A 25,811-nucleotide genomic window follows, 5' to 3' on the forward strand; every position below is an offset into this window, starting at 1 on the left:
CAGCTTATGAATTATTAGATGCATTTTAGCACACTAAAATGTACTATCAAGCTTGTTCCTCTGATCCTGGCCAGGTATTAACACTGTCTTGTAACTCCTATTTATTTGAACCTTTGCTATTCTTTTGATTCACTTTTACAAGTATCAGTAGGTTCCCATTCTGTTTGTGATATAATTCATTTCTGTTGAAATTTAGTGAATACCCATCACATTTGGTCTTTGTGCAATCAACGTATACATGATTTTAGAAGTGATACTCAGGATTTTCCATAAAAGCCATTCGCGGCCAATTTGACTGGCTACTTTGATCATTTGGCCGCCTACACCAATCCAGTTCTGTAATAATGTTCCGTACACGACTACACGTACACGGCAGGCCAGCCTCCTACTTTCACTACACAGCCTACTACTAACAAAATTATGGAAAACCCTGGATACTGTACTGGTCGTTGTTCGTAGTTTTCATGACTGGCGAGTTATTTCCATTTAAGCAATATGCAATATTGTGTGAACTTTACACAATAAACTTTTTATTTTGCTCCCACGACTGGTATAGAATCAGCTTTGTAGCTGACATCTCAATGTAACAAGTTGGGAAAGTCAAATACATTATTGCATGGTAATGCATTGTAATTGAAATCAGATATCTCATTTCACTTCCTTTTCTGTACCCTGTTACATTTATGTATTATTTAAAGTCTACAAAATTTAAAAGAAATTCATTGAAAACTAATGGATGTAATCTCAAACAAGATTTGAAAGCTAAACATTACAAGAGCAATGACTGTTCTAAGTTATGTTGAAACAAAATGAAATTGTGGGAAACAGTGATAATTGTTTTGATAATAATTAGCAAACCAAATTTCAAAAAGAAATTTTCAATATCAAAACAAGTTTGAGATACTGAAAAAACAAAGAAAAATAACTTCTCAAATAACTCTTCAAATCAAATGCCATTCTCAAAGACATCGCTCATGTTACGGTTATAAAAGGCTACCATGTTTAACAGGGATCAATTGAAAACTGAGATAATAGATATCCCCAAAAGATTTTAAAATTTGAAAGAAACAAGGGACAGAAGCACATCCAGTTTGAATCAAAATGTTGTTCAGGGAAACACAACTTCATGTCACAACAGTGAGAGCTGATCTTTAGACAAATTAAAATTTACAGACAGCAATGCCATAGCATAATATCTCCCATCAAAATTTTTAAAGACAAACGAACAGGATCATCTCATAAAAATTTAGTTATTGCCGGTAGTAAAAGGAGGAACACAAGTGTACAGGAACAATCATTGGTGAGCTACAGGGAATTACAGTATTGGTAAACCATGGAGTTGGAGTCTTTGATTAGATACATCATATTTTCTTATTTTGTCAGAGAAAAACTTTAAAAGTTACAACTACAACACAAAATACATATACAGATCATTTTATTGTCAGCAAGAAAGTATGGACGTGTATGTATTACATAATGTGATACATCTTATCCAAAACAAAACAAACACTTTAATAACTGTAATACTTTGATGTAGAAAAATCCAATTTCGCAATAATTGTATCATGTGACCAGTTTTGATGATGTCAGAAAGTAGAAACACAAATGTAAGACCTTTTTTTTTTTTTTTTACCTGTTTACATCTTTTCAAATAAAATAAAAAAACTATTCAACAATGCTAAAACAAGACTGTCTGGTTAAAATCTTAAAACACTTTCGTTAGAATAATGAATAATAGATCTTGCTCTCTGATCAGACTACAAACATGTAGCAATCAATTTAAAAGTGTTCAAATCAATGATAATTAAGAATTAAATAATATTAAAAACAGTATTTTAAAACTTGTATACATACATATATACCATTCCATGTTTTAAAGAAAGAATGTTTCTAAAATAAATCTAAAATACATACATACATGTTCCTAAATGCAATATGGACAATTTGAGAGACATGTATCTGTGTAATAGTATACAAGACAATAAAGAATATAGTAAATGAAGTAAAAAAAACGTTACAAAAAACTCAAATAGGCACAAACCGATCACACTGGCAATACCAACAATGTGGCAGCAATACAGATACCCCAACATAAAACAAAGTCTAAATATTCCAAGAAAAGTCTTTCTTTAAATAGGTTTACAGTAATTAAATTTGTCAGTTTATTTTTAAACACTGATTTCAGACAATCAATCTTGAATGTGAATAGTTGTTATTTAAATGACAAGTTTCTTCTGTATCCTAACATTATCTCCCTTTGACCAAGCAAATCTCTCCATCCATGTTGCTTGTACTGTAGGCTCACCTGGAATCTTCAACTACATAACTTTATTTAACAGTTTGTCTAATTAGACTATGAACAATTTCAATTCAAACTGATTATATCAATTTATATAATAGATATTATCATATTAAATACTTCCTATAAAATTGCCTTTTTTCCCCTCGTTTTCAGCTATGAAAATGAATATGACAATAACCAATCAGGATGAAAGTAAAGTTTACACTAATCAATTGAACACCAATTCCTTAGCACTTCATTTGGCTACCACTGCACAAATAAGACAGATATTTAAATACCTATATATAATGCCTGTAAACTGTCATTAAAAAATAAACCGCTGTTGATAGAATATACTGGTTGTATTAGAAATGCCACGTAAACTAAAAAATTCATAGATCTATTAACAATAATAACTGAATTTCATAAGAGTCACTGAGAATTTCTCTACCAAATCTTGATGTACAAATTATGTTCAAAATAAAGAAATAAATTCCTTTCTTCTTACTGCTTGAAAAGAGTTCACTCTCCTGTATTTGTAGATGGTCAATTTCACCATTCATTATTTGTAGGTGGGTGTTTCCAGTTGTGTTTGTAATTGACCGATTTTACCATACAGTGTTTGTAAGTGGTTACTTTCACCTTCTGTCTTTGTAGGTGGACCAATTCATCCTTCTGTGTATGTAGGTGGTCAGATATATTTATCTTAAAACTTGTAAGTATGACTTTCCACAAATACCCTATCATATATATTTTCCTGTTGAATAGAATTGTTCTATTGTGGTGAAAGTCTTCAGTCAACATCAACTAATATTACACAAAAATACCTTGGATTTAGTAAACACTGCAAACAAAAATATTTCTCATACGTAGCAAATACTAATTATGTTAAAGCATCAAATTAACACTGTTTCAAACATAGGTGTCAATAACAAAAAGCACAGGTAAATGGCTTGCAATTCTTATACATCTATACAGAATCCTCTGTCTATAGACAGTGTGAAGAAGATACTGCGATCCAGCTGTTTTTACTGTGTAAACTGAACCTGTTTCATTTCAACTCTTGCTTACACTGACAGAACATTGGACAAGGTTTTTGGGCACTTTTGACAGGTTTTACTGTTGTACAATGCATCGTTGTAATGTAAAAATTCATATATGTCAAGGATAAAACTCACACAAATCTAGTAGCTCAGTAGCCTGTACATCACACTATTTACACTTGATTCTCTAAAAATAAAAAGGACAATGAAGATGCACCATTAAGTACAATTTTTCCTTTTGCTGATCTTCTAATTTATCCACTGGAGCAAAGTTCTGGATTTTTTTCCCAATTATCAGGTGTTTGACTTCATCATACTTAATATGTGTTTATAGGTCTACTGTGTATAAAGACTCCAGAACTGCAATTAGTACAATAATATTTTTAGTGCAATATTTTCAGCATGAAAGAAAAGCTACCAGGTAAAATAAAATAGCTGCTAAAATATTGTTATTACAGTACTTGAAATTCTGATAATTAAGCAGTCAAACTTATCATTATCATACTTTAATAATCTCATTATGCATATAATTATAGAGTCAATACAGTAACAGTGATAATTAACAAATCATTATCTAATTAACGATGAACACAGAACAATAAACATTTATAAGTCAAACATAAAAGCTAGTCTTTAGTAATATTATAACCGCAGGTACAACTACAGTGTAGCTTGTTTCAAACTTTTTTATTTTTTCTATCAGCTTTGGGTTTCTGTATGCCTATTGAATGTCTGGCACAATTAACATTCTATAAAATAATCAAGATATTATACCTGCAAGAAACAATGAAAACAGGACTATTTATTCAGAATGTTGCAAAACACTTCCAAATAAATTACACCTATGAAAACACTTATCACGGCGATATTGATATTTGTAGAGAAATGTTCAGCAGATGATATATATATATATATATATATATATATAAATACTCAGCTATAGTCAGATCTGATGAAGTTGGACAAGAATAAGGCTGTTTAATTCCTCCACCTTCACTTTCAGTAATAACAGTGGTTTCTGAGCATAACAAAGATTTTACATTAGGTGAAGTGTTGTCTACAGGTACAACCATTTTTGAGTCCTATTTTATCTTTATACTCCCTAGACACCTGGAGAGGTCCGAGTTACATTCATTCTCTACAGCAACTTTGTATAACCAGTAAGGACACTTCAGCACATTTCATTCTATTGACAGTATTGTGATAACCATAAAATAAAGATTCTCAAGAGGTCAATTAACTGACCTCTAATTTCAGTACTATTTTGTTCAGAAAACCCTGTCTAGTAACACCTGTCTACAGTAGGCCATCTGTCTAGTAATATGTGGCATCAGCAGGCCACATGTCTAGTAAAACTTAAGTTTATAGTCCAAAGTAGGCCACCTGTCTAAAAACAACTTGTGTTTATAGTCCGAAGTAGGCCTCCTGTCTAAAAACAACTTGTGTTTATAGTCCGAAGTCGGCCTCCTGTCTAGTAAAACTTAAGTTTATAGTCCGAAGTAGGCCTCCTGTCTAAAAACAACTTGTGTTTATAGTCCGAAGTAGGCCTCCTGTCTGGTAAAACTTGTGTCTATAGTAAATAATACAAATGTTAAAATGAGCATATAGAGGTCACTCTCCTGGTGGAACCAGCATGTAGAGGTCACCTCCCTGGTAGAACCAGCATGTAGAGGTCACCTCCCTGGTAGAACCAGCATGTAGAGGTCACCTCCCTGGTAGAACCAGCATGTAGAGGTCACCTCCCTGGTAGAACCAGCATGTAGAAGTCACCTCCCTTGTAGAACCAGCATGCTTAGGTCACCTCCCTGGTAGAACCAGCATGTAGAGGTCACCTCCCTGGTAGAACCAGCATGCTTAGGTCACCTCCCTGGTAGAACCAGCATATAGAGGTCACCTCCCTGGTAGAACCAGCATGTAGAGGGTCACCTCCCTGGTAGAACCAGCATGTAGAGGTCACCTCCCTGGTAGAACCAGCATGTAGAGGTCACCTCCCTGGTAGAACCAGCATGTAGAAGTCACCTCCCTGGTAGAACCAGCATGTAGAGGTCACCTCCCTGGTAGAACCAGCATGTAGAGGGTCACCTCCCTGGTAGAACCAGCATGTAGAGGTCACCTCCCTGGTAGAACCAGCATGTAGAGGTCACCTCCCTGGTAGAACCAGCATGTAGAAGTCACCTCCCTGGTAGAACCAGCATGCTTAGGTCACCTCCCTGGTAGAACCAGCATGTAGAGGTCACCTCCTTGGTAGAACCAGCATGTAGAGGTCACCTCCCTGGTAGAACCAGCATGTAGAGGTCACCTCCCTGGTAGAACCAGCATGTAGAAGTCTACTCCCTTGTAGAACCAGCATGCTTAGGTCACCTCCCTGGTAGAACCAGCATGTAGAGGTCACCTCCCTGGTAGAACCAGCATGCTTAGGTCACCTCCCTGGTAGAACCAGCATATAGAGGTCACCTCCCTGGTAGAACCAGCATGTAGAGGTCACCTCCCTGGTAGAACCAGCATGTAGAGGTCACCTCCCTGGTAGAACCAGCATGTAGAGGTCACCTCCCTGGTAGAACCAGCATGCTTAGGTCACCTCCCTGGTAGAACCAGCATATAGAGGTCACCTTCCTGGTAGAACCAGCATGTATGTTTAAGGGCCCTCTTCAGCAAAACAACAGCAGAACAACTGATACTAATTAGACAGTGATGCACTGTATAGAGTTATCACTTGTCTCTTTTAAAGTAAGTACTTGATATAACTTTGTTAAAATATTCAGCCAATCTTCCTGCTTTTCAGTTATAATAAAAGAACAGTTAATGTTTTTCACAATATTTTTTGTTGGGTTCGATTCATTCATTCTTTTCATCTGTGTCTTCATCCTTGATCTTCCTGCGGATTCGTGAATATGGTCCAATCTCGGGGTCAGTGATGAAGTCATAGATGACCTTCACCCACGATTGATGGCATGGAAGGTTGTCATAATATTCTGGGGCTATCTTTTTGACCTGTAAGTACAGAAGATTTATATTATATTCACATATTGAAAGAGTGCATGTAGTTAAAACAAATGATTTTTCTCAATCTAAAGACATGACCCTTTCAAAATACTTTTACAGTACAAAGACAAGAAATGGTTACAAGGAACATCAGAATGTAAGAACATTATGTCAGCAGTGTTTTCTAGCTTGTGATGTCTAAGGGATAACATTTATTTAATCTGTTAAGATGAAATATGCCTGGATTACATTCATTCATAGGAAAGTGTGTCCAGTGGTCAATCGCAATTGTTAGATTATAGACTGGAGAACATGTCTACAAATGAGCTGTGTTCATACCTGTCCTCCCCATTTTACGTATGACTCACCCGTTATCAATATTGATAATGAAAGATGAACAAGAAAAGTCCTTCTGGTTTAACTATGTATTACCCTAGCAGTGTTGGCTCTTGCAGAGCAATGTCATTTGTCTTTGTCGAGTGTACGAGAATGTTCTGTGACTTGAGTTCACTATTACTTGTGGGACAACATACACAGTTTGCAACAGTTAAAAGCTAAAAACACAAGTGAGTATTTGCATGAAAGGAACTCATTTCAATTTCCAGCATGTCAAATATGCTAATTTCTTTATTGCTGTCGGCATCAAAAATTGAAGGTTTCAGCTGATGCCAGACAAGAATATCTATATATCTAGAATTTGAACAAGTTGATACATTAGACGTCAGGAGTAGGCACAACACGAAATCATGGATTGGACAGGAACTGCTTCGTGTTGCGCCTACTCCTGACGTATGACGGATCGCTTGGATCCAAAACGTGTTAACAACTCTCAGCACGAATAAATCGTGGATTGGACAGGAACTGCTTCGTGTTGTGCCTACTCCTGACGTCTATTCTACTTATTACTTATAGTGGGTACTCGGTATCCTTTCAGATCCACGGCTGTTCCCGGAAGGAGTTTCCTGATTTTAATGTTTGCGGGACGTTGTGTCTCCACCCCCAACCCCCCTGAATTTGATACATTATTTAAACCTATTAGTAGCGAAGGATGATCATGCAGAAACAAAACTGTATGTAAGTGTGTTTGTTCATATTGATTTGATAAAATCTCCATTATAATGTATAATAGATTAAGAACAGTTGGTTGTGTTATAAGGATGGCTGCTCTTGTGGTTTATGTGTGTGATGTCTTGGCTGACATTCTATCGATTCACTAATCCAGTAGTTCAGGAATAAACATGTTGACATAATGCTATTGACTTGAAATTCTTTGTAACTTTTAAATGCCCCTAGTTGACATCAGATAACATATGTACACCTGCATCAATCCTAACAGTACCGTGACAGATACTAAAACACTTGATATGTACTTCAGCATCTTGTATCTTCTGAAATTACTTGTACAAATAAAAAGCAATACATTTTGAATTTGAAAAATGATTATTTACTGAAGTGTGAAACCCTGTCTTGGATTAATAAAACATACACATTGCTCACACTTCATGGTCTTCATTACGTTATTGACTATAGACAACAAAATCAAATTCATCAAGATACATCCGGCTTTGTAAGGCCATACAATGTACCAATTTTTTAATCTATCTTTAATTATACTATCCTTTGAGACATTACATCACAGCTTGACACGCAAATCATCGCCAACAATGCAATAAAGAACTAGTGTATTGAGTATTATACAACCATTTGAGAAACTCTGGTAGGTTTCAACCAGGGAACAGACCCAAAAGCGCTTCCTCCGAGGAACCATTGCTTGACAAAAGCCATGGACATTGTCAAGGGAGAAATTAAAAAACAATAATTGTTCAGAAGGAATAGAAAAGATATCCTAAATTCAGTTGCCTCTATTGAATGGGGACAACATGTTCACTGATGATTATCTATGTAATTATGTAAGTACTTAACCAATAGAAATGCTGAATTCAAACAGGATCATGTAATAAATTACTACTAAAGGCCATTAAGATATGGACTGAATGTGTTGTTCTGTGGTCAAATGAAGAATTTATTTCAACCCTTATAGTACTTATGCCAATTCATATAACAATGAAATGATGTTTCAAGGTTTGCTTCTTGTACAACTGATTTATCATCTGTATGTGTTATTTTGGTTAATTTCTCAAACTCCAAGGCCATCTTAAAACAAAAAATTACCAGAAAAAAATACTTTAAAAAGATGTTACCGGTATTTTTTGAAAGTGATTGTTTAACAATGCCTTCCAGAAACTTATAAAATGACATCACTTTTAATTTTCAATCTGTCAGAAATACTGAAATACTTGGTGATATAAAATTGTACCATCAATGAGAAATCAATTCTTTTCTCAGATTTTATAAGCAAAACCGGTGTAAATATTACCTTAAAAATTGATCTTAATGAATTAATTTCCCAACTCTTGATAATAAATATGCTAAGTTAAAAAGAATATTACACAAGTATTTGTTTAGTTGAGAAAACACAAAGTAGAATTAAGAAATAAAGAAGAGACGCGCTGAGCAAAGCTGAATTAGACCAGCTTTTCGGGGATTAAAACACAAAACCACCACCTAATACTTTCTGAATTATATACCTAATACTGCTATTATTCACTGTATAGTCATTCACTATAAAACATGAACCATAAGTACATTTATCATAAAGGGTAAATCTGGCAGCCATTTCAGTTTTAGAAATCATTGATTGAATTATATAACTCTACTGGCAACATTTATAACAGAAAAAATCAAATAAAAACTAACTATCCAGCTGGAAAGAATCTTATCAAATCACCATTTATGGTTGAATTGATACAAAAGTTTTCGATCAACATCAGACACAATGTGAGGCGTGGTTGTGTTACATAACTCAACATAGTTTGACAAATGTCAACTCTTAAGTACTGGTTTGAGAATTTCCTTCCTCCTTCTAGCCCCCACTACCTGGTCATGTGCTTTAGCCTTCAAAACCCTGATCGATGATTAATCACAAGCAAAGCATATTAATCAAATCTGAATTCCAATAGAAGAACTATATCCGGCTATACATTTAAATATCTAAAGGTACTGACACTTAACATGCACAAGACATGTTACTGGCAGAGATTGGATACAATAAAAACACTGTTAAAGTAGACAATCCTAATACATGACCAGGTAGTGCAGTTATATAACTTTCCCCTTCCACTGGGGTTACCTGGGTTTGATTCCCTAATGGGTGGTCAGGTAGTGCAGTTATATCACTTTCCCCTTCCACTGGGGTTACCTGGGTTTGATTCCCTAATGGGTGGTCAGGTAGTGCAGTTATATAACTTTCCCCTTCCACTGGGGTTACCTTGGTTTGATTCCCTAATGGGTGGTCAGGTAGTGCAGTTATATCACTTTCCCCTTCCACTGGGGTTACCTGGGTTTGATTCCCTAATGGGTGGTCAGGTAGGGCAGTTATATCACTTTCCCCTTCCACTGGGGTTACCTTGGTTTGATTCCCTAATGGGTGGTCAGGTAGTGCAGTTATATCACTTTCCCCTTCCACTGGGGTTACCTGGGTTTGATTCTCTAATGGGTGGTCAGGTAGGGCAGTTATATCACTTTCCCGTAAACACAGAGACCAACATTTCAGAGGATTAAATCCTTTTTAAGTGAATATGATGTTTAAATCCTTGGGCTTAAATTGAAATCTGTCTATACATCACCTGTCCTCGCCTAACTCTCTACTGTACCAGTATTATGACCAGAGACCTGTTGGATCTGTATCACATATCTGGATATTTCAGCTTTCACTTTAAACATGTTAATTCACAATTCATATTGTACTTTTTCCCCAAAAAATGAAGGATCTTGAAGCTACAAACTGAATTTCTACAAAATACCTACAACCGAGCAGAAAAACAACAATGTTGATCTCTCAATACCTCACATTCCCATATCAGATCCTTTACCTACCTAAAATTGAGTCTCTTTCACCCAAGGATAATTGAAATAGAAATTGGTCAAAATACTTCAATTGGTTACATCTATCTACAGTATTGGGCCATGCCCCTCTGATCAAATTGGGACAGAATCTTGGCATTCCTGCAGAAGAAGGATTTTAAAGAATATTCACTATCTTTCCCCCGCCTTTCATGCCAATAGAGACCCAGATGAGACCCATCATTTCTATAAAGCTAATTCCCCTTCACCAAAGCATGCACCAGAAAAAAACTGAGACAGAATCGTGGCATTCCTGCTGTAGTTCCCCTATTGGGCTCCATCCCTACTGTTCCTGGGTCTGAGACCCAGCATTCCTATATAACTGATTTCTCTTCACCCAAGGATGTTTCAGTCCAAATTGGGACAGAATTTTGAAACTCCTTATGAAGAAGGATTATAAGGATTTTGCTCTAAATCCCTCATTTGGTCCTGCCCCTTCTGCCCTACGTGGCCAAGACCAATGCTTTATATAAAAGTTAACCAAAAGAAAAACTTGATTAAGAGAAAAAGTTGCTAGACAGGCAATGAATGACAGATGACAGATGCCACATCATGGCAAAAGTTTACAAGTTACATAAATGATCTAAAGAAATTGTTTCCAGTAAAGGCAATGGTAAACTTTATGTCCTTACAAGGTGCAACAGGGGACAGGACATGTCTCAATAAAGGCTTTAAAACTAAGAAAAAAATCAATTTAAATATTTTTGTTATTTTAACCATTTAGGGCTCAGCCCTTGGATTCCAAAGGCAAATGAAAACCTGATGTCACTAGGTCATTCTGATTCTTGAGGTCATATAACCTGAAAGGTAAATGCCAGACATTGAGATAGCTGGCAGCTGATATCTACAGACTTTCAGCCTTTCCACAAATTAAATTAAACAGGATATCCTTACCATTTTATTTATTCTTCCTTGTTTTACAAATAGGTAGCTGGAATTGATACTATAAAAGACTTATTATAATCTTTCTTTTACGGAGACAAATTTTAAATTATTTCTCTGAACTGATCATTTTCAGAGAAAACCAGGTTCACAATTGGCTGTAGGATCATTCAATGTATAGACAGATAAAGAGATCTACATAACTCACCAGTTATAAATATGTTTCAGGTACAATAGGTAACACTGCACCATTAGTTAACAACCTTGAAAAGCTCAAATGTATGTACCAGTTTTTATTTATGATTAATACATATAAAACGCTCGAAATCTTGTGGAAAAAAAATTTACTTATTATCCTCCCCACCATTTTTTCCTTTTTTTCAGGAAATTAGAATTTCAGATAAGATCAAAGTCAGAGTAATTTGGACTATTTAGATCTTTGTTATTTCTATGTACTAAGCAAATGAACCTCAAATCAGAGCGTGTGAACTCGATTACATATATGTGTCTACACTTTACATATACAGCAATATCATAATACAAATTTTAAATGAGAGTCACGCAGCTTACAAAAGCATTTCAGAATAATATGTTTTGTATTCCTTCTACTCTGATATAACAGAGAATAAGCTCAATTTTTTCCATGATATTGTTTTACCTTAACTTAAAAAGTACAAATAATTTTATCCCTGTGAATACAAACAGACCAATGAGGTAGTAGGTATAAAGTACAAATTCAAATGGACCAAGAAACCAATAACATTGCAAATGTAGAGATGAAAGTGAAGTAAGTACACAACAGGTACTGATACAAGCACAAAGTCATCATGACGAGTGGATATTTTAATGTCAACCATAAATGTTATAACCACTAGTATTTATTGTCCAGGAGTGGATTGATAGGGTTACTCTCTGTTTACTTGTATCTATTCAACTTTTGAACTTACCAGAAATAATTTCGTTCCCATCAAATATCAATGTCATATCATTCTAATATTTTGGAGACAGCACATTTTACAGTTCAAATGCCAAAAAGCCACACTACAACAGTTTTGATTATTAAATTTAAAATGTTATTACTATTGGAGATTTCTTTTGTGGTTTTTTCATAAAAAGCATTTTCACAAAAGACAAATAGCTGCTACAGAGAACTGAGTGCAGCCAGACATCCTCAAAATATCACCCATCTATATTTCCTTGTTACCATGAACAAGAAACCTTTAATGCACAATGTCAAGGTCAAAAAGACAGGTATCAAAAATTTACAAAAAGCCCTCTGTATATGCTACAAACCGTCTTATTGTGATAGTCTGCCTTCTCAAGATAATAACTAAGTACAGCGTGTTTGGTAAGGTGGTCATGAATTACCGGAATGTTTCATACAAAAACATTTCTGAGCCCAGACAATTTGACACCACCTACCACTAAAAAATTCCACACAATGAATTGTCAAGCGGTAAAATTTAATGTAAGAATGAATGGGAAAAGATTACATACAAGGCATACAAGGCCAGAACAGGATCTGCCAGTGTTCAACTAGACTATCTTTTGTCATCATAGCAAAATTATTACCACTCAACAGCATTTTAAAATCCAGGTCGCATGAAATCAAAACTGCATTCCTACTGCTTATAACTGTCTAAGTGTTTTCATTATAGTTTAATACAGGTATTTGCTACCACTGGCCTCCCATGTAAGACACAAATGTTTCATTAAACAAGGAAATCTATAGACATATAAGATAATCATTAAGATTAAGATCATTTAATTGTTATTTACCTCAATAATATCATTCATGTCAAATCATCATTTTAGATCCAGATCTCTACCTATTGGTTAAAAGATTTAAGCTTCATTCGATTTGAAAAGATGGTCTATACTCTTTACTCAGTAAATAGATGTGACTATCTTGTGTGAATCAGGTGCTATTTGTTTATTATTTTTTTTTCACTTAACATTTCTAGGTTGAAGGTTTTTGTTTAAATAAAGTGTGGTAGAGAGTCCAACATTCACTTATAGTGACAGGAAACTGATATTCTTTAAAAGAATACATGATTTGTTTCACAATCATCTCTAGTATTGTATATTTGTTTGCTGGGTTCATTGCCCTATGAATATATAGGGTCATGATGAGATGAGGTCTCCTTGTAGAACTTTTGACTACCTCACTGAACAACATATGGAAGGCCCATCACATGTCATTCAGAGCAGTTAGGGTAAAGTGTCTTGCCCAAGGATGCATGCAACTAAGCCAGCACAGCCCTGGCTGAAGGTTTCTCAGCTTCCTGAGAAACACAACCTGGCAGGGGTAAGGAGCATCAAGCTAGGTACCTCTGATCTTACCTGACGTTACATACCTTACCAAACTTACAGACAACCCATATACGGAATATGTTAACAAGTGGAACAAGAGGCCCAACTGGCTTGCATCGTTCATCTGGTATTCTTGCTTTTCTCAAATGAATAAGCATTGATGTTCTAAAAAGGTCTCTTTCAATTCTCTTTAAGTGGTGAACAAACTTTGAAACTCTAGCAAAGTTAAAACAATTTATGGACAGATGAAACAATCAGAAGGATTTAATCAATTTTATTCCCATGACCTTCATTAGGGGTCAAGGTCTTTTGTAAGATTTGTCAGGTATATCAAGAACCTACAAGCTTTGAACCAGGTGAGCTAAAATGACTGATAATGGACAGGGTGTGCTTTGGAAAAGGTATTAGATTTGGCAATAGTTATGGCTAGGTACATGTTTTGTATTATAGATAAGGTATAAATGCAATATATTTCCACTAATCAATACAATGAAGAGTTGCCTAGAAAGTATGCTATTTATTGATGCCACTGTTAAAATCCCTGCAATAAAGTCTCTTATCATGGTTCTCACATGTTACTTGTCTATCCTACAGACTAAAGGGAGATCTTAGTAAGATTTTCTAGACACATTTATATTGATTCTACTTTGGTGCTATCATAAAACTCTGGGCCAACTTTCAATGTATTTAAAATCTGGCAACTCCATTCTCTATCTAAAGTAGGCTTGACAGTTTCAAACTTACAATCAACACATATAGTAAATTGCAGATACATTCACATACATCCAAAAAGAGTAGAGCTCTTACTTAAAAGAAAATACTTTCTTAAGGAAACAAAACTCCCTTTTTCCACATACAAACAGCTTACAATCACTATTGTGGTATATAATTACATCACCATACTTCCGATTCTCTGGGCACCAGGATCATAGTACATTTTAACAATATCTGATGGCTACAGGTATAAACAGCACTGTTGTATCTTTATCACAATATTTCACCACTTGAACTGATGATAGCAGGTATCTTAAATTTGTATAAGATAGATAGGTCATTCATTGACCACAGGTCTGGTGGTCAATATGCAAATAATCATGAATTACAAGTAAATCTTTACTAACTCAACAGAATTGTAGCAAACATCATTTGTAACTGAAATTTCAGATGAAGTCATGTCACTATTTAACCCATCATCTGAATGAAACATGCATACATTTCGATACATAATTTCCATTGTAAGGAATGACATCATTAAACTTTCCCAAGATTTATAATCCTACAGAATTAAACCATGATTTGAAAAAAATATCAATTTTAAAGCAAAATCATGTATCATAATTTTCTTAAAGATTTTTAAAATCTTTAATCTAACACTTGCAGATGTTATCTATTAATCTAAAATATATGGGGAGGCAATTACCTTTTAGAAAGATAAAACACAGAGAAGAGGAAATCAGCAATACTTACCATTGGTAGTCTAGAGCCTGGGATACTAGGGAAGTCATGATGTTCATTATGGTAGCCCACGTTGAAGACTAAATAATTTAATGGCCCATAGTACGAATAAGTTTCCTGCCCTTTAATGAACATGTAGTGCTCGGATATAAAATGTCCTGACAGCGGATGAAGTCCTGTAGCAAGGAATGTACCAGCAATCAGGTATGTTAAAGCTTTGCCTCCAAGAAAGTAATATATGCAACAATCAAAGGTCACCTGGCATATAAAGTTCATGACCTCCAGGGTCAACACAGGTTGGGGGAGCACCACGAGAGGTCGAATAGAATAGAAGAATGGCTGAAGTATCATCCATATCAATTTACAGAATGTGTTGCAGAAAAATTGACCTTCAAATTCTGTTGGTATGTCAACATCTCTTCGCTCATCACCTTGGTAACGATGATGCTGGAGATGATATTTCTTGAATGACACTGACATTGGAACTCCCAGTGGTAGATTTGCGATCATACCAAGTATTCTGTTGGCTAATGGTCTGGAGTGGCCAAATGCTAAATTGTGAGCTATTTCATGAATGGCTAGAGTCATTGAATGGTTGATTGTGCCTCCAAGGACATATGCCAGAACAAGGATGACAGGCCAAGAAGCATCAGATACCATAATAGCCAGGATGATCTGGGCAAGCACCATGGCAACAACAATGTATTTCAAGTTGTGGTCACATCCCATCAGCTGCTTGATTTCTGGATACTTTGCTGGAAAGATTAAAAAAAAAAAATTCATTAATTTATACCTTAATGTGCTTATCTTTACAGCACTACTATAGTAAATTCATGTGTTACTGCAGCTAACGAAAATGATGACAAGTTTACAACTACCACAAAAATGTTTCACTTAACGTGGCAATTTCAGAAACCATTTTTTATTTATGTTTAGCTTTCATCTTCTTCATCATCCGTAACGAGGAAAGATTTGTGATGACAATTATACGCAGCAGACCCTACTCTGAATATTCAGAATGTATAAAAGGTCAAAATGAATACAACATGCACACAATATTTAGACTGAAACTTTGACAAGATAAAAGTAGGAGTCAGTGATCTGGAAAATCAAACTACTTCTCACACTTCCCATGTCATTCTTATACAGCTTGGCAGACTTACTAAAGATTAGAACAACAATGACTACATATGCACGCACGCAAAATCACAAGTGGCTCAGTCACCAGATGTAATCTAATACAACAGGAAAAAATGTTGTTTTTTTTTTAAATAAGAAGTAAATTTTGTTTGGAAAGCACAGTTCACAACCACAGTAAATCTACAAATGTGTTGAGATGTATGAGCACTTTGCTAAGCAGAAAATCATGCATGTACTTAAGTGTCCATCAGGATTTCTTTTAATACCTAACATAACACCTATAAGTACATTACAAAACCTCACCTGAGATAAAAGTGAATAAACAAAACACTTTGTGATTCAAAATTTTACGACAATTCAACATTACGTGACGCAAGACATACATGAATGTCTATTATACATGTAAGTATATGTACAGAAGTTTTAACAGCTTTTAACTAAATCACTGACATGAAGTTGTGGGAAAAGTTTTAGAGGTTTCTAGCTTGTTTGTGTTTCTTTGATTAAACATAATAAAACGTGACTATGTACATATATCTGTCATATGAACAGCGAGTGTTAAAACCATTAACAGTATTCTATGAGAGGAGGACATGAAGACAACAACACAGTTTTACATGGTGTATGCCGTAAACAATTAACTCCTTATTTTTTAAAAAGGATAATCTGCCCAAGTTGCAAAATTTCAAAACTTCAAAAATGGTGCACCAGTGGTATGAAAATGAAATCTTTTCTTTACTTACCATTCAAACTATAAATATTTTTTCATGAGCAGTAGGTAATGCTAATTGCTGTATCCAGTATGTACAGCACCAAGTTAACAAATACAAAATTAATCTCTACACAAACCAGATTAAAAAATGTCAAAAAATGTTAAACATCACTTTCTGGTCACCATGTAAGGACCCTTGAAATTTCTAATAATATTTCAAAAGATGTATGTAGGTTTATCACAGGACATGGACTTACAGCAATGTCTTCTGTGAATTACTCAGCTATATACAAAACATCCCTTTTTCCCAAGGGAAATGAAGCTACAATCAGGTAACTCTGATTAACAACACTATCAGGTTCTCACACCCAATCAATAATTGGCTCTGATATATCAAAGCACTTGCAATGTCACGTTTTTGTGAATAAGCACATATTATTTGCACTCATCTTATGAAAACTGGTCGATAATCAACAAACTCAAATATATGTCATATCTGGTCAGAAATTATTGTGAAAATGCTGCTACTGTAATTACAGAAGTTAATACCGAAAAATCTAATCCCAAGAGAAAATCACAACATAAAACACCTTTATACAATGTATATATAGTAATCACACTTCTCACCATTGTTAAAACATTTGTCAAGTACACTTTTCTATTGCTGTACTGATCATTCACTTAATTTCTAGTAAAAAAAATGGGCTGTGCATTGTTAACACATAAATCAAAACTGGGTAGTATCAAACCATCAAACAATAAACATCAGCAATTTTTTTATCACTATAGAGACGTACCCCTTAAGGTCAGTATGTAAATTCACATACAGTTTACAAAGACCAATGACACCTACCTGGTACTTTAATAAATTGTCCCATTAAAATTGGGATGTTGTATTACTGGCTCACTTTTTTTTGTTTTTTTTGTTTGTTATTGATCTGATTTGTCTGATTTGTAAATCAATGTTCAACTCAACATTAACATGTGTAATAGGAAGGAATACTGAAAAACACTCTGTCCACCATGGCCATGATGGTGTTTGAACTAGTGACCTTTGGGTTTCTAACTGGACACTCTACTACTTGATTAAAGGGAAATTCCCATTAAAACCTCCAACCCCTAAGATACTCAAGTTTGATATCTCCAAGAAAGCACCTCAATTTATCATTGGAGTGGTCAATGGCACAAAAATGTAGTAAAAACGAGTAGACAAAACCTGTTTAGCTTGAGATGTAGCTGATCTGACGATTTGGAAGTGTGCAGGCACAACATTAGTTATTTCACTGATGGGTCCAATAAGAATGACATTGAGTTTGTGCTGTAGAGATCTTGATCCTTACCAACAATCTTTTCTGGAGACTTCTTACTGGTATGTCTAGCAAGGATGACATAAAATTTGTGCATGGACTTGTTATATTTAATATATTCATAAAGTTTTCTGTAACAGTAACTAGTAATGACTACTTGTATGTAATTACTAAATGACGTTAACACAGGGATAAGAGACGTCATAGTGATAGGTGTAGATTAGGGTGTTCCCTATATCCCTTGCTTGGATACCATCCAGTATGCAGGGCAATTGAGGAATAGGGACTAACATCACAAGTATCAACCGCAACAAGCTCAGCATAAGTTGGTAGTAGGTTAATTAATCTTGTCGACCAATTTTTGCCCATACTATGGGTTTCATTGGTCCCGATGAAGCCCACGAAGTTTGGGCAAAATCAGTTGACAAGATCAATAAACCTACTACCAACTTACTTGCGTTATTACTAAATGACTATGTATCATGTACATAGTAAAGTGTATGGTAGACAAAGGTAAAAATCATCCTGATTTGAAAGTGAAAATAAACAGCGAATTTTCCTCAAAAAATCTAAGCAAAATGTAAACTTAAAGCAATGACATATTGCTTATATAAAACCCAAAAATGGTATTCTAATAAGTTAAATGTTATATACTGTACAAGTGCTTTTATACAGTCAAGACTTATTATCTCCATGTCCACGGAACTTTTCAAATCATAAAGTATTAGTTTATAGTGAGTTTGAATGTTTAGTTGGAAGGTTCGAGGTTCAAGTGTATTTACGTTTCAATTGCATACAATTTGCTATTAGACAACACTGATCTGTTAGATGTATTAAGGCCATATATTATATCTTCAGAGCATTGCTGTTTTGTAAATACAAAATTTCCACCATTGATTACTTATCTATTTATGACTTTGACACCCTATTGTAATTCAACCACAGGTAGTATGAAAACAAGAATCAATATCATGATAATATAACATCGTGCATAAGTACACCTAGGCCAACTTCAGTGGCTCTGATCCAAACTCTACGCCCCTATCTGGTTAGGGTCCAACACCCCAAACACCCTATAAATGATTAACCACACTGTAATATAATGTAGACATTGAGGTCAACTCTGTACATAATGAAAGTCTAATTAGTCTGAACCGTGAAAGGTAACTGAATATGATTTGGATCGATACACAGCATTTTATACACTATAGTCTTAAATTTGTGGGGACTGATAAAGCAGGAAGAGAAATTAGTCCAGGTTCTCTAGTTTAGTTATCTATAGCCCTGAGATCAATTTATTGTATGGTATTATTGTATTTTATCTATCAATCTAATCAATGAAACAGGAACTATTACAATTTGAAATTTCTCATAATCAAAGTCTTCAGTAAGGAAATGATGTACAGGATGGCACAAATTCTTACCACCACTGTCAGTAAATATTTCAAATACATGTATACCTTAAACTGGCAAATTGATGCCAACCTCCTGTAAAATACATTGTATTCTTTAAACAGATAAAAAAATTGCCTATAATCAAAGAAGATGCGGGTCTTCATTCTTAGAGTAATTTTAATGTTTCTAGCTTTTTAAAGCATGTATTCATTCAAGAGTTAACAAATTTGTAGATTGTCAACCAAACAAATGATTTTAACTTATGGATCAATCTATATCAGTTACAAAGACTAGCCTGAGTGTTATTGTTTCAATCTGCAGAGACCAACACTCATACACATGTATACACAAAGCGGTGTGTACTAAATGAGCCTTATACACCTTGATCCAGGTTTTAAAGTGAAGAAGCCTCTTAAATTCCCTAGTTCTGTAATTTGATCATGTTAACAAGAACAATGCATTTTGTAGACCCTAAAGATTGTGATAAAAGTTGGGCTAAAAAAAAACTTGAAAGACAATGAGACAAATATCCAATATAAAGAATATCAAGCATGTGATTTTCTGTAGATCCCTATGAACTTGCATAAGGATTCCAATAATTGGAAAATAAACAAACATGTGAGTGTGTCACATAACAATTTAGCTTATTTCCTTTTATTTAATATGTGTTAGTTATTGATAAAGAGGTTTCACAATAGCTCTGTCCATAGAGAGTTGGCCCATACAAACAACCTCAAGTGAAGATCCAATGCGTGAGAAGTGTGTGGTTTGAAACTCAAACTCCCTACCTATGAAGGTTGATGTTTCTCAGGAAGCTAATCTGTGCAGTCATGATCGTGTCAATGTGATGAGCCTCCTGTATATTGTTCATTAAGGTTGCTACAAGACAACCCTGACTAAAAATTACACAGCAAACAAGTGATTGATAAACCAACAAGGAATGTCAATTGAAGTATTAGCCACTAATGAAAAGTTATTTCATGTGGTGAAATTTCGTCCAGTCTTGCTGAGGAACTAGTCAACTGGCTATGGTTCAGATCTATATTACCCCATTTGATTCTTCAGTATTCAATGAGGTAATGACCATAACATCTATTACCTTATTTCTCTCATCAAGTCTTCCAACATTTAACATTTCAAGTCTATTAAAAAAATAGCAATAAAGAGAAACATTTCCTCCTGAATTTCTGATTTCCTTATTTGGATTATGTAGGTTTTCTCTAGAGAATTCATCTCTATGGTAGCATTACAATTCCTTGTTTATTGCCTAATGGTAGTGAAACTATCTGTTTTAGCACTTAATATATCCAGTAACACTCCAGGGAATCCAGCTGGCTTGTTATCAGTACAACACATGACAACTCGTCATGTTATTGTGTTCTGGATATGATACAGCCTTTAATTAAAATTGTACAGGTGTAATTTATTCATCTATGAATAACATTATCAAACAAACATATCTCTTTAGACAGTACATTCATACTGTTTATTTCATTAAGTGTTGATATTCTGTTATTAATGTATTATTAATCTTCAACATTAAATGAATAATGGCTGACGAATTAATGATCAGACACTAAAGGGTATAAAAAGAAAAGCATTCTGATACCAAACCAGGCATATTCTAATAAAATGAAGTTTCCTTTAAAATCACATTCTATTCTAAATATTACATGGCTACTTAATCAGTGTTGAATTTTCAAACTACACTTTCCCATACTTGGTCCTTTCAGAAAAACATTTTTACCACAGTGGCACTCAAAAGTTAAAAGTCAGTGCTCCAAACCTTCTCATTTTATTAGGTAATGTACATATGGATTTTTGAACATATTTTAATCCCTGTAACCTTGAAAGCATATCAAGACCATTTATATGAGGAAACTTAAAGTACAAAATCTTGGGTACCTATTGTCACATATATCCCCTTGGTATCCAGTGCAAATTAACAGTTTTTATAGAAGGTCATCTTCATGCACTAATGGAAGGTGGATGTTGCACCTCACAACAAGCTTGTGGCACTTAGTAAAAGTTTGGTGAAATGTGTCAGCTGAAGGATTGAGACAGGATCCTCAATTACTTATTGACTAAATTACGGCTGGTTCATTAAACCTATGACTATACTTTTAGAATTTATTATTAATAATTTTCAGTAGCTTGAACACTTAACAATGCTTATGCACTATGCAAAAATCCAATCAATTTTTTCTTTTTTATTACAGTTGAAAGCAACACAATGACAGATATTTGCATATTGTATTTACATAATGTGTTTTTCGTCAATAAAAAAAAGTAATGTCAGAAATATGGACAAATTTCTCAAAAATGCCCTGCAGCTGAATTCTAACAATGGAAGAGACAGCACTGCCAGCAGGTTGTTTACTCATCTATGTTCACAATGAATATTTATTGTCTAATTATGGTCAATTAAACTTCATACAGTACTGTATAATAACAAATGTGACAGAGTCATGCAACAATACTATCTAATACAGTATATGTAATCTGCCAAGGAGACCTTAGCTAAGTTGTATGAATGAGAATAAATTATGTTTCACAGTTGTAATTGAATTTTTCAAGCTCTTTAACAATGTCGCCAGAAATTTTCCTGTGATTAAATTGATTTGGTATCCACCCTAACCATTTGAGTCCTTTTTTTCAGGTTGGAAATGACAATAGAATAGAAGTTCTTATAATACAACCAGCAGAAGATTTGAGTGTGACGTTTCAATGACTAGTCACCTTCACCTGATGAAGAGTGCATTTTGCAGCAAAATACACCATCTTGTTATGCTTCATTTAATATATTCAAAAGATTTGCTCATAAAAGAATGATGTAAGTGCATTGTATAAATTATCATGGCACAAAGAAAACAAGGTTCAGACATTATCTTGACATACATCACAAAGTAAAAAGATAAGGGGTCACGATAGCTCAGTCAGTTGAGCATTGTAACTATGTAACGGCAAGATCTGAGGTGTGTGGTTTGACATTACACATGGTCATTTGTACTCCTCAGGAAGCTGGGAAATAGACTAATCTGTGCTGACATGGTTGTGTCCTTGGGCAAAACACTACCATGGGTCTCCTGTATGTTGTTCAGTGAGTTAGCTACCCACTGCTACAATGAGACCCTGTCTCAGCTGACAATGGGCCGATAAAACCCAACAAACAAATACAGTAAACAGACAACATCACTTTTAAGGCAGCATCACTATATATATATTTTCTAATATAGCACATATACTTTAACATCACTACCACCATATGTAAAAATTGCACTCAAATTTCAATGAAGAAAATTAAATCACATTGTAATTCTAATAATGCTGTGTGCTCTCACAATGTTAGACTTTGCCTCCTATCCAAGAAATTTTCTTTTCACGTTTACACACATCACCTGATCTTGACCTAGCCCCGATTCCTGTCTAACAAAGTTTTGTTAGTCTAACAGATCTGAATGAAAGCATATCGAAAAAAAAGGGAGGTATAAAAGTACATGAAATTTAAAACATATAAATACCGAAGGAATTTATTTCTACCATGATAGAACTATGATAATACTTAATAGACAAATTATGTTGAAAATAATTACATGTATGTGTGGATATGTTGTCTTAAGCTAACAACATGAAATGCGGTAGTCTCAGGTCTCCTGTTATCCATGAGCAAGCTATCTAGCTACATTATCTACCTGAAGTTCTTTAATCACATGTACACCTGTAAGCCAGAGACAGACAAGGCTTACTGATGAATTGGTGACACTGTTTCCCCAAGGGCAAATACATGACCTTGGGAAATACAACATCAAATCCCTAACAGGCAATTTTGCCCCAACAAAACAAAACCAGTATTTTTAACCTTGACCTCCAGTATGAAATTCACATGAGCATAGTGGATGAACTACCATACTATATGTGTAAATATGTTTACAATCTTTTACTTTAAATGGTGTGACCTTTGACCTTGAACCATGATCACCATAATGCATTAAGTAAATACATATACTTTCAGACTGGTGAAAATATTTTACATATGTAGTATGACTACTAATCAATCAAAAATTCTAAAAATACTAGAAAATGACTCTACACTCCTATGTTTATATGTATCATTATTTAATGATTTGCAGAAGTTGTCATATGTTACTTTTAACCCTGTAACCTTGACCGGCGACCTAATGTGAATCAATATGAATCAAATCTGTTGAGAAGTTCTAAAGATAGGATATCAATTCTGTATGATATGTGATGAACTATTATGCAATGGGTTACAATGAAATAAATTCACAAATGTGAAAACAAACAAAACCGGAAGCTGAAGAAACATTTTTTATAGTTTTGGAAGTTCAGAAAGTTTCTTATCAACCAGTCAATGGATTCCAACAGGTAGCTTTGAGAATTAAGACATTTTGGTTACTGATCTTTCAGGGTTAAAATTGACCTACTTAAAATACCATACTATCTTTGTACATGCATGGATTAGATACTATTTGGGTTGTTATTCTCACACTTCAGTGAGTTTTACAGAACATGTGACGACTTATTCTGAAGTATTAAAATAATCTGCAATGGTTTTCAAATAGTTAATCTCTTTTTGCTTTGTTTTAACCTGGCGTTTTAAATACACAGTGTTAGTATAGCCTTTCTGTGTATTGTGTCCACACGACAAACCCAGCTACAAAACCTTTAATCTTACCAGTAAATATACCCTGGACGGATAAAATGCAGTGCAAACACTCACAGAAAGAAACATATTGTAAAATCATAGACTAACAAATGACTGGTAATTATTTTATTTATTTATATATCAATAAATTTTAAAGTTTTCATATCCTTCCTGCCTTCAGTTTGGCTAAGTATTACATGCATAAATAAAAAAAGTAAAGAATGTTTTGTGCTGAGATAAAGCAATACTGGTCAACTTCAGATAATGATATACTTTAATCCTAAGACAACAAATTTATGGTGCCTTTGGATATCAATGTGTCAAAATATAACTTGTTTATAATCTATAATTTATAAATTATATAGGATCATGAAACTTAAGGACATCTTATTATAAATTATTACATATAAAGAATATCTGTAAGTTCACCAATAATTTAATATTTACATAAGAGCAATGCACCATCATGTTAATGATAACATCTCACTGTAATTTGTAATTTTTGTCTTAACCCAGTTACGTGACTCACTAATTACCCTTAAAGCCTAACCTCATTTCATTATCACCAACAGCATACTCAAGGTAAAAATGAGGTGGGATTATTGTGGGAGAAGTTTTTATCAGCTACTTTCTGCTGTCGGAAGAAGGGATAAAATTCCTAGACTATAAATATTAAAGTATCCGGGAAGGTATATGCTCTTATACCTGGGAAGGTTTCAAGAAGGCTAGCTGAGTTCTGAGTATTTAACAGAATATCAGGCCAAACAAAATCATTTTTTGTTACACTTCCTTCCTGTTAACTTTTTAAAAAACTTACGATGGGTAGATTTGTAGCAATCTTATTTTGAAAATATTTTGATAATGATCAATGAGTGGTGTAAGTGCTACCACAAAATTGTCATGAAAATCGTCTGTGAAAATAAATTAGGAAAATTATGCTTAAGCACCATAAAAATAGCTTCTTAAATTTTCATTATTGGCCTTATTCTTATGTTCTGAAATGCTTTGAAAACATATTTATCTACATATGATGATCTAAAAAATTGACCCTGTAATCTTTTATAAACTTTGTAATGTTTTTTATGCAACATATGCACAATGAGCCCAATATATTTGCTAAAAATGGTAGCAGTGTCCTCAAACTATTCTTTTCATGCCTTTAAGCTAGGATAGTAATAATCATAATAAGTGTTAGTGAAATTATAACGAGCATATCAGCAAGCTGCAGTTTTCCTACTAATGTGACAATGAAGATATGTAACCAATTTCTTCTTAACTTCAATAACTTTGATTACTATTGTCTTATTTTGATGCTGAGATTGTTTGCTACTATCATCTCTGCGGAACATTTTGAATAAAAATTTGGCAGACAGGAAATGACATTCATACTGGTGGAAATAACAAGGATCATGAGGATGGGCACATGTGTAACTTACAGGGTAAAAGGATGCTACTGCATCTCCATCAAAAAATGACATATGACTTACCAAGAATTTCTTTCCTCCTTGTTGCATGCGGCTCCTCTGTATAAACCCATTCATAATCAGTTCTTGAAACGTGTCCTCCCATTTTGTATGTACAATAAAACTCCCTTTTCCCACTACATAAAATCGTACGACATCAGCGGTCTGATGTCTGATTCAGTACTGCCGGTGTGGTGTTGTACACATGT

The 25,811-nt window shown here is 34.4% G+C and overlaps 1 protein-coding gene across 1 annotated transcript; it reads right to left on the bottom strand.

Moving 5' to 3' along the window:
• Positions 1-1,418: 1,418 nt before the first annotated feature.
• On the bottom strand, positions 1,419-25,795 carry LOC132562964 (sphingolipid delta(4)-desaturase DES1-like). Its single transcript, XM_060227742.1, has 3 exons — positions 25,627-25,795; positions 14,932-15,674; positions 1,419-6,315 (listed from the first exon to the last, which is right to left on the bottom strand). The coding sequence occupies exons 1-3, from the start codon at positions 25,706-25,708 to the stop codon at positions 6,160-6,162; spliced, it is 981 nt and encodes a 326-aa protein (XP_060083725.1). The 5' UTR covers positions 25,709-25,795; the 3' UTR covers positions 1,419-6,159.
• Positions 25,796-25,811: the final 16 nt, after the last annotated feature.

This window comes from Ylistrum balloti, unplaced genomic scaffold (assembly GCF_031769215.1).
Source record: "Ylistrum balloti isolate Yb309-2 unplaced genomic scaffold, AGI_CSIRO_Ybal_v1 Utg371552, whole genome shotgun sequence".
NCBI lineage: Eukaryota > Metazoa > Mollusca > Bivalvia > Pectinida > Pectinidae > Ylistrum > Ylistrum balloti.

What these genes read in the sequence shown, in the direction of transcription:
- LOC132562964 (XM_060227742.1), bottom strand. Translation starts at nt 25,708, where the DNA reads ATGGGAGGACACGTTTCAAGAACTGATTATGAATGGGTTTATACAGAG. An exon ending in AAGGAGGAAAGAAATTCTTG is followed by an intron (nt 15,675 to 25,626) that starts GTAAGTCATATG and finishes TAATCTTTCCAG; the next exon opens with CAAAGTATCCAGAAATCAAG. An exon ending in CAGGCTCTAGACTACCAATG is followed by an intron (nt 6,316 to 14,931) that starts GTAAGTATTGCT and finishes CTGTACTTACAG; the next exon opens with GTCAAAAAGATAGCCCCAGA.